This window comes from Peromyscus maniculatus, chromosome 23 (assembly GCF_049852395.1).
Source record: "Peromyscus maniculatus bairdii isolate BWxNUB_F1_BW_parent chromosome 23, HU_Pman_BW_mat_3.1, whole genome shotgun sequence".
NCBI lineage: Eukaryota > Metazoa > Chordata > Mammalia > Rodentia > Cricetidae > Peromyscus > Peromyscus maniculatus.
Genome location: NC_134874.1, coordinates 6,950,054 through 6,960,000, shown reverse-complemented (window position 1 = coordinate 6,960,000; position 9,947 = coordinate 6,950,054). Strand labels below are relative to the sequence as shown.

The 9,947-nt window shown below is 59.6% G+C and overlaps 1 protein-coding gene across 10 annotated transcripts in view; it reads right to left on the bottom strand.

The window, feature by feature from the left end:
* The window catches only part of Pxn (paxillin), a 53,206-nt gene that overhangs the window by 5,179 nt on the left and 38,080 nt on the right, over positions 1–9,947 (bottom strand). For 5 of the 10 annotated variants that reach the window (XM_076560542.1, XM_076560544.1, XM_042268358.2 and 2 more), the window contains exons 2-6: positions 6,160–6,386; positions 5,752–5,864; positions 5,299–5,435; positions 5,009–5,210; positions 3,837–3,972 (exon numbers count right to left, since the gene is read on the bottom strand). In XM_076560542.1, coding sequence (XP_076416657.1) covers positions 3,837–3,972; positions 5,009–5,210; positions 5,299–5,435; positions 5,752–5,864; positions 6,160–6,386 — 815 coding nt within the window. Of the gene's footprint in view, positions 213–419; positions 690–1,717; positions 2,561–3,836; positions 3,973–5,008; positions 5,211–5,298; positions 5,436–5,751; positions 5,865–6,159; positions 6,387–6,512; positions 6,631–8,016; positions 8,784–9,947 lie in introns of those variants that run through there. The other 5 variants (XM_076560540.1, XM_076560539.1, XM_076560541.1 and 2 more) reach the window with 5 other exon arrangements.

Genomic DNA, 9,947 nt, shown 5'->3' with positions numbered 1-9,947 from the left:
TCCTCCTGGGGCTTTGCCTCCGCACTCTGGACCCCAGAAGAAGCACAGGCACCAGCCGCGGGCCCTGGACAGGAGGGGGTGGGCAGGCTGGGCCGGAGAGGAGAGAGGCTGGCCAAGGTGTCAGGGTGGCGCTGGAGCAAAGGGTCAGGAGGAGGAGCCACAACAGAGAGGGTTCTTCTCAGAGGGATGGGAGAGTCGGGAGGGTAGACGACCTGGGAAGAAGAAAGGGGAGAGAGATACGGGAGGCAAGAACTGGGCAGCAGCCAGCTGGGGGGGGGGGGGCGGAGTCACGTGGCCGGCCGTGTCATAAGCCATGAAATGCAGAAACCACCCCACCGCCCCGAAACCTTTCTCGGCCAGCACTGGGGCCGAGGAGACCGGCAGAGCCCGCTTCCCAGGCCCCGGCGCCTGCTGGCTACCTTCTCCACCAGCTGCCCCCCGGCCCGCCGCCGCCCCCGCGGCTGCACGGTGATGACAATGCCTTCCGTCAACCAGTCCTGGGCAGAGGCCTCTGCCGCCGCCTCTGCCTCCGGCTGGATGCCCAGCCGGCCCTGCAGCTCGGCAACGAGCCGCTCCTGGGACGGGGTCCGGCTCAGGGTAGCAGGGTCCAGCCGGCGGCGAGGGGAGGGCTCCCGGGACATGGGGTGGACATGGCCCGTCTCCCGGCTCCTCCTGATCACAGAGCGGATCTGGGGGGTGGGGTGGGGTGGAGGGGCAAAGCTGTCACCGTCCCATTCCAGGCAAGGTACAGTGCCGTTTAGTCCACACTAGGGTGCCAAGGTGGGGGAGGCGGGGTGAGAGCCGAACAATGGAGAGCAAAGCGGAGGTGGAGGACGCAGGAGCAGTTAGGGCTGGCTCGGGTACAGGCTGAAGACAGTGCCGTGGCCCAGCAGTCACTTCCAAGTCGGCCTCGAACCCTGGACACGGTACTCAACTTCCAGGGACCTCCACCTCTCTAGCCTTAAAATGGGAGAGCAGCATTTTCCTGGCTAAGCTCGTGGGGTTAGGACAAGAAGTATTTGACGTCCCTCTCCCTCCTCCCTTCTCTCCTTACAACTTAAATAGAAAAATGAAGGCTCCTCTTTTCTTTACACCTTTTAACCAGGGTTTTCCCTAGTTTATACTGTAACTTACTCATCTGCAGTGTTGGGGTGGGGGTGTGTGGAAAGAGGGAATAAAGTTTGAGTCATACAAGAAACAAGTAAGAGCCGGGCAAGATGGCACCCAACTATGACGCGAGCACCCAGGAGGCTAAGGCAGGACCGGCAGCCAGGAGTGGAGGAAGGAAAACTACTTTTCGGGAACTATCTCATCTAATCCTCCGGAGGACCTTGGAAAATGCGCTATTATTACTCCCATTTTAAAGAAAGAAGGCTGAGCCTCCGGGCGGTTCCCCAAGGTCCCATGTTTAGCAGGTGCTGCCAGAGGGGTGTGTGGGCCTGCGTGGTTTTCACCATTCGGTCCCCTGGGACGGGCACAGCCCTTCTAAAGGCGGCCAGTCTTCAGCAAGCAGGAGGCGGAGCATCACCTCTACACGGCAGGGTCCGGGGAACTGGCCCCGTAGGATCAGTGCCGAACACATCCTCAGGGCCCCCGCCCTCGGCACTTCCTGCCCAGGCAGACATTTTTAGGGGCGGCATGCAGTTAGCAAGGAGCGGCCCACACTCAGGTCCTGCCGGGGTCATCATGCCTAGAGGCTGCACAAGCTGGTGCCTGCCTGGCCAGCGGTGGAAATCCTCTCCGAGGTGTTGGGTGTGCCCGTGACCATGGAAGCATGAGGAAGCTCCGGCTCTTCCTTCCTGGCCTCCAGAGCGGCTTCGGTGGTACCTTCTGGGTTCCTTGGGTTCTCGGGTGCCTGGGTTGGCCCCTCCAGGCTTCCCCTGCAGGGGATCTTTCCACCTAACTGCTCCTTGTCAGCTGGGGCATGACAACTGCTTCCTGGGGCCCCTGGTTCCGACTGGGCTCGCTCCTGCTGGCCACATTCCTTGGGGAGACTCCAGGTGTCTGGGAAGACAGCCTGCCTGTCCACTGCCACGAGAGCTGGCTCGGTTCCCTCCTGAAAGCTGCAAGCCACTCCATGAGGAGTCTCAGGCCTGGATGCTGTCCCAGCCTGTGGCCATCTCCAAATGGGAGCCACAGTCTCCTCTGAGCACACGTCCTTGGCCAGTAGCCCCTGAGATCCTGTGCTGGTAGCAGGGTATGGAGTGTGGCAGAGGGGGGTCCTGAAGAGCTCACCCATGGAGTCCATGAGGTCATTCCTAAGCCGAGCCTGGCTCTTAGCACCAAATGATTGCTGAGAACCCTCCGCAGAAGGACACCTGGAGTTCTGAGTGTCAGATGATGTCCCCTCGAGACTGACCACATCAAACTTTCTGGGAGCTACGGAAGGTAGAAGGACCTGACTGTTCCCTTCCCTGCTGAGGACCTCTGGGGTGTGGCCTCCAGGGGAGGATTCCGTGGGAGGAGGAGGAGGAGGAGGATGAAGGAGGGTGAGGGGTGGGGAGGGAGCAGAGCTGGGCAGCAGCCCCTGGGAGCCGAGCACCACGGCAGAAGAGCTAGTCTGGAGGAGAAAGATAAAGGCAGAGAGAGAGAGAGAGAGACATGGGGAGAGGTGAGGCGACAGGCGGGCATGGCCCGCGTGTTCAGAGAGCCACAGAGTCTTTGGAAAAGGGTCCAAGCCCAGAAGTGCTTGCCCAAGCTTCGTGTCCTCGCACCTCGGGAGACCCCGGCAACAGAAAGCGGTCACAAAGCCACGCTTACAAAGTCACCCAGAGCGAGCACCAAGGGGCCTTACGATGAGGTGCATGATGGGGAGAGAGCTCCAGAGCTGGTTCCGGGGGCCAACCAAGGGGAAGCTGGCTGGGGCACCAGCCCCATGCTACACCCACCCACCCTATCTCCCAGCTCACTCCAGCTTCCCTGTATCCCAAGGCCTCTCGCTAGGGCGCCAAGAAGCAGTGTAGCTTGCCTGTGTGCACTGGGCTACAGGTCTGAGGAAGCAAGAGCAGCCTTAGGGGACGGGCACTGGCTGGATCCTGACTTGCTTCTCGCTGGCTGCTCATCACCATAGCAACAAGGCTTCCGAGCCCGGACTCCACCCACCGCCCAATCTCCCACCTCCGTGTGAGCTCCAAGTATGAGTCCAGCTGAAGGGAGGCAAGGGGCACCTTCGGGACCAAGAATGGACAGACGGCCTGGCTCCCTTCTCATATTCCCTAAGCTGTGCCCCACAGAGGTCTCTGGCTGACCCACGTGGAGCTGAAGTCAGCAAGTGCTGGCGAGTCCTGTCAGTATTAATCCCTATCAAGGCACTACATCTTCTAAATAAAACGCTGTGGGCTGGCAGGCCTGGGCAGCCTGGGAGGGGACGGTGGGACAGACACATCATGCTGACCGGCCAGGCCCTCCTTGGCAGGTTAGGGTTCCCACAGACTGGGAACTCGGGCCTTAGGAAAGAAAGTGGGTGTTCTGAGGGCAGCTAGCGTGGGAGATACTGCCCGGGGCGAGTGACCTCTCAGGCATGGGATCCTGATCCCACGGGGCCCAGCAGCACACACCCCTCCCTCCCCAAGAGCAGCTTTCAACACAGGGCTCTTTGTCACTGTGTCCCAGCCTCCTGATTCCCTTGACCTGGTGGCTGGGATCACCAGGAGAGGGAGGAATGTCCCGGCTAAAAGCGGCTCTGATGTCTCTGCCTTCACTGGCTGCTAAGGAGCTCAGTCTCACGTACTACCTCTAGCCGCTCTTCCCCACGGCCCTGAGGAGTCGAGGGCCATACTGAGGCAGGGTAAAGGATTGGGGGAGGGGGCAGAGAAGACAGCGGGATCGCAGGGCACCTTAAAATCTGACAGCGAAGCCATGAGCTCGTCCAGCTCCCTGGTGGCAGAGGAGGCTGAGATGCGTGTCTGCTGCTGGCTGGAGGTGACTCGCTGTGGGCTGCTCATCTCACCCTGGTTCACAGTGATGGCCGGGCTGCGGGGCAGGCATGGGGTCAGTGTGGAGCCCAAGGGCCAGCCCCAGGCTCCACAGGGGACCAACCACATCAACAACACCTCTGACTCCAGGGAAGGCCACCAGCACCCAGCACCTTAGGGATCCCCATCCCTGGGAAAAAGAGCGACTGGCTAAGAAACTGCTGAGGTGAGGTGAGGTGACCAGGAGGCAGGCAGGTGGCTCACACAGCACCCTACAGGAAGAGAAGGGCAAGCTCCCCTGCTGAACACATGGAGCACCACTGCGTACCCTCTACAACACTGTACACGGATGAGAGACTATTACACACGACAGGCAGGTGTCCAGGTGGGCTGAGGCAGGAGGATGACTACATAGTAAGTTCCAGAACAGTCTGGGCTATAGAGTGAAGCCCTGTCTCAAAATAACCAAGCAAGACCTCATGTGATCAGGAGCCTCCTGTGAGGACCACAGTTACAAGCCGGTCCCCGCAAACATTATATACTATTGGGTCTCCCTCTGTTTACCGTGTGGAATTATTCCCATTATCCTCATCTGCTCAACCTATTTTATAGTTTACTTCGTATTTTTGCGCCACGGTTTCATGAAGCCCAGACTGTCCTCGAACTCACTTATACAGCCCAGATTGGCCTTGAACCCGAGATCTCCAAGCCTCGGACCTCCCAAACGCTGGGATCGTGACCATCTCTCACCATGCCTGACTTTGGGTTATTCCACCTTAGAGAGGGAAAGTAAGACCTGAGAGCTGACTGTAGTAACTGGTACAGCAGGATTTAAACCCTGTGGTTCACCGGCAAACCTGTGCCAACCGTCTGAGCCGCAGACGGCCTCTGCACGCACAACACCTGACTCTGCTGATGGCCGGTGGCCGGCGTGGCAGGGATGGAACCCACGCGGCTCACACGGTATCCCCAGGGCCTGGCAAGTAACAGACACTCGAGGGAACAGGTGACCTCAGGGCTAGGCGACGGGTACCACGGCCTGGGGAGACCTCCAAGAGCTCCCCCAGTCTGGGGAGAGCCCAGCGGGTACTCACACGGGGCTGGGCACAGAACTCTCCAGTTCATCCAAGAGGCTCTCCACGCTGGGCCGAACGTCCTCCAGGCCCCGGCCTCCATTTCGCTTCGGCTTCTCTTTCATCAGAGGCCCCGTTTTTCCTCCCAAGGAATTATTGTTCTCTGGGATGCCATAGAGAGGGCTCAAGGCTCCAGGCAGTGGGGGGCTTGAGTTGGCCTCATCTTGGAGACAAGGAGACAACATGGCTGCTCACCCCTCAGGCCTCCGGGAACCCAAAGGCCCAGGCGTAGCCCAGAGCCCCAGTCGTACCTGCAGGGAAGCCTGGAGGGTTATGCTGGACGGCGTTCAGCTCCAGTAACAGACGGTCAAGTTCAGAGAGGTTGCTGCCCAGGGAGGAGCTCATCACGGTAGGCGAAGGCTCAGCGGACTTCTGCTTGTTGGGGAAGCTTCGAGAAGCGGAGGAGAGGAGTGAGACGTTCCTGCCTGGCACTGGATGAGGCTGGCAGGCCCCAGAGTCTCAAGGCCCCAGAGGTGGAATGTTACAAAGTCTCCTCAGCGGCGGGAGCGGAGGGTAGGGAAGGAATGTGGCCAGGCCAGGAGGAGGAGGAGGAGGAAGGAAACTTGCTTCAGTTCCTCAACTGCACAGATGCTGCGACACAGAGGGCAGGGACAGCCTGGCGGGGCCTGGCGGGGCCTTCTGAGGTTAAACCCACGGCCCTAGGGCTCCCCGGGAGCGGGGCGGACGCGGGGCTGGGTCTGTACCTGTAAACATGCTCTTCCTCGCCTGCTCGGGAGCACAGGGAGCCGCCGTCCTGGGGGTTGGAGGCACCGCAGGCTTTAGCGCTGGAGCCGTACGCGGGCGTCGGGGACGGAGGCTGCGGGAGAGCGAGTCCTCAGGCCTCCCTCTCCCCACGGAGAGGCGGGAGCAGGAGCCGGGAGCGACCGGCCACCCCCAGGCAGCTCCTGCTCGCAGCCTGCCTCGCCAGGGAACTTCCACAGCTGGTCAGCTGACTAAGACTTGCTCACTGGCCCCTCACATGGTATTTGGCTGGGACAGCCCAGGACCCCAGGCCGTCCCAGGTGGCTTACCATGTCCTTGGCGGATCAGCTTACCCCTAAGTCGTCCCGCCCCCACACCCCCACCCCGGGCTTCTCAGACCCCCGCCTTACCTGCTGGTGAGTGTATCGGGAACCACTAGGCTGCCACTGGTCTAAGGGGTCAAGGATCGTGCCATTGAGGGCCTCGCTGGATGGGGGCGGCGGGACAGGGGGCGGCACTGCAATCTCCTGGTAGGTGTGGTTTCCAGTCGGGTAGGAGTAGGGGGGCTCCTCTGACAAGAACACCGGCCGTTTGGAGATGTGGGAGGTGGTCGATTCCAAGTCCGCCAGCAGGGCGTCTGCAAAGAGAAGGCGTCCACCACGGGTGAGAGCCGGCCCTACGGGGCACCTCCACGGACAACGCCCTGCCTGCCCAGCTGAAGAGGTCCTGTCTGGCAGGCACCTGCTGCAACCACAGAAGTGACCTGGGGCTCCCACGTCTGGTGCCTGGTCCCCTCCTCCCTCCCTCAGCGGTGAGGTGCCTGGCTCTGCATCCCCCGACAAGGAGGTGCTGCTGCTTGGTGCAAGCGAGAAATGCCTGCTGGACTCTTGATTCCGCCCGCCCGCAGGGCAACTGGGAGAACCAGGCGGGGGGGGGGGGGGGGGGGAGCCCCACAGAGTCCTGTCCCAGCGCAGGGAGGGGCTGGGGAGACAGAGCCCGGCCCTCTCTGAACTTCGAAGCCTAGGCTTCCCCTTCTGAAGTCAGGAAGTGGCCCTAGGGAGCACCTGTCCTCCAGGTGGGAACAGAATTCCAGGCTCTAAGCTCCTCCCTGGGCCCCAGGCTATGGGTATGGTATGTAGAGAGGTCGGGGCTGGCATGAGGCCAGCTCGGCAGCTGCCACCCCCTCCACAAGCTGGGGGCAAGATTTGCTCTGCTGAATGCTTCTGCCAAAGCCTGGCAAGCAGCCCAGCCCTAGGAACTCCAGGGCCCCACGACTCTGCGTTTAACACGGGGGTGGGGGTGGGTGGATGGGGGTGGGGGTGGAGATCAGCCCTCGGACGGACGCAAGTTGCCATTACCCTGACGTGCAGTAGCCAACAAGGAAGGGGCCTAGGCTCTTGATAGGAAGAACGCGGCTACAGGGGCAAGAGATGGAGGTACTGCGCCTTCCTGCCGCATGCCTCCCGTCTCGGGACCCTCCTCCACGGTGCCAGGCCTGGGTAGAGTCCAGCCCCAAATGCCACGCCCTCCCTCCTGTACCGCTCGCTCCCAGACTTGGTCACTCTCGGCTTCTGGTGACCTGCTTCCCAGGCCCTCTCCAGGGACGATCAAAAAAGCAAAGGCTTGCCGGGCGTTGGTGGCGCACGCCTTTAATCCCAGCACTCGGGAGGCAGAGCCAGCCGGATCTCTGTGAGTTCGAGGCCAGCCTGGGCTACCAAGTGAGCTCCAGGAAAGGCGCAAAGCTACACAGAGAAACCCTGTCTCGGAAAAAAAAAAAAAAAAAAAACAAAAAACAAAAAACAAAAAAGCAAAGGCTGCGTTCATTGGTCACCATCTACTAGGCTCCGTGGGAGGCATCTGCACACGTGGTCACAAGTGCCCCTTCTGGCGACCTCGGAGGCCGACCCACTCGCTCTCTTTAGAGCTGAGGAAAGTAGGCTTGGAACTTAGAGGTACCGTACCTGCCCCAGGTGATAAAGCAGGAAAGGGCAGGGTCACGTGACTCCTCGGACTCCCCCGGCCCCGGACCCCAAGCCTGCAGAGGCTGCAGTGGTTACAGTGATGAGAGGACACCAAACCTAAGGAGCTCAGCTTCCTACAAGCCAGGGGCTGCGGCTCCCTCAGCCGCCAACTCTGATCCTGGCCGGCAGCCTGTCCCCACCCCATTCCCACGCAGAGAAGAGGGAAGCAGGGACCTTACCCAGGCCTATGAGGTCATGCCCTCTCCTAGCGCCCCGATCACCCGTCACGAAGGCGGGCACACCTACCCTTGGCTCCTGCTGGATGGTGGACGAGAACTTATTTCAAGGCCAAGACCCTGGGTCCCCGTCTGCTGCAGCTGCTGAAGACATTCTGCTCCCGTGGGCCCTCCCCGTCCAGGTCCCCTGGAGGAGATCTGACTTCCTGCCTCCAACAAACCGGAACTACAGGGAGTCCATATGTGTCTAGGTAAGGGCATAAAAGGAACTAACGTCCAAAGCCAATCCCTGAGGCGTCTCTCGGGCCACACCTGCTGTCCATTTCCTCTGGGCCCAACCCAAAGTAGGCGGGACCCCTCGCCCCTCTACCTCCATCGCGGCCTGAGCCTGCTGGGACCGGCAAGAGCAGCGGTCAGTGCTGAACACTTACCAGGGCCAGGGGTTCGCCTGTGGAACTTGCCATCCCCCCAACAACACTAGCATAAGCTGAGCTCCCCACTGCCAAAGCTGACTGAGGGAAACGCGTTCCCTCCGTTCCAAACACTGCACAGAGGGCAACAGCCTTCCCCGACGGACAGTGAATCAGGGATTCCACTGCCCACTCATCAAGGCCCCGCACCCTGCACCCACGGTGTGAAGCTGTGTCTGGCTTTATTGGTTGACGGGCTGGATTCTGCTTGGATTTCGGCCTTTTACTCTATCTTTCAGGTACTAGAGATAGATAGGACCTGGAGTCTTGTGCACAGTAATGTCCACCACCGAACTACGCCCTACTGCTCGGGGTCTCGAGACAGGGTCCTGTTACGTAAACCAGGTGGCCGCAAACTCTCAATTCTCCTGCCTCAGTCACCACATCCAGCTTCCATGAACCTTTTTCGTTTGTTTATTTTCTTGTGTGTGTGTGTGTGTGTGTGTGTGTGTGTGTGTGTGTGTGTGTGTGTGTGACGCTCACCAATGCAGGCCTGTGTGGAGGTTGGAAGTCTGTCAGGTATGTTTTTTATCACATGCCCCTTTATTTTTGTAGACTGCCTTTTTACCTTTTTCTTTTATACTCTATGTGTCTGGGGTATTTTGCCTACATGTTTGTTTATACGGTGTGTGTGTGTGTGTGTGTGTTTGTGTGTGTGTGTGTGTGTTTGTGTGTGTGCGCGCGCGTGCGTGCGTGCGCGCACGCTCGTGCCTGGTGTCCACAAGGCCAGAAGACAGGAACTGAACCTGGGTCCCCTGGAGAGCAGTCAGTGCTCTTAACCATTGAGCCATCTCTCCAGCCCCTATTCTTTTATTTATTTGTTCATTTTTAACAACATGGGGCGGGGGTCGTGACAACTTTGTTGGTTGCTTGGTTTTTTGAGACAGGGTTTCTCTGTGTAACAGCCCTGGCTGTCCTGAAACTCGCTCTGTAGACCAGGCTGGCCTCGAACTCACAGAGATCCACTGCCTCTGCCTCCCGAGTGCTGGGACTAAAGGCCCAGAAGACAACTTTGCAGAGTTGGTTCTCTCCTTCCACTTTACACGGGTCCAGGTACTAAACTCACGTCACCAAGCTTACAGCACCGTGACCCACTGAGCCGTCTTGCTGTCATTTTTTAGAGACATGGTCTCTGTCCCCCTGGCTGTCCTAGAACTCTATGGAAAGCAGGCTGGCCTCAATGCCTTGGTTTTTGAGACAGGGCTTTACTAAGCTGGCTGGCCACCGGGTCCCCGGGATCCACCTGTTTCTACCCCCACGGCACCGAGGCTCTAGACACACACACACCGCCACGCTGGGCTTTCACAAGGGGCAGATGTGCCAAACTCAGGTCCTCGTGCCTGCACGCCACACACATTATCCACTGAGTCACCGGCCGCGATTGCTGCTTCCTTCCTTCCTCTCCATCTATAGAGAGGTTTGGGGCCAGCAAGATGGGGTAGCATGTTTGCTTCTGTATCTAAGGGCTCAAATCTGACAGACCCTGGAAGCCACATGGTAAGAGCAAAGAAAAACTCCTGTAGGTGGTCCT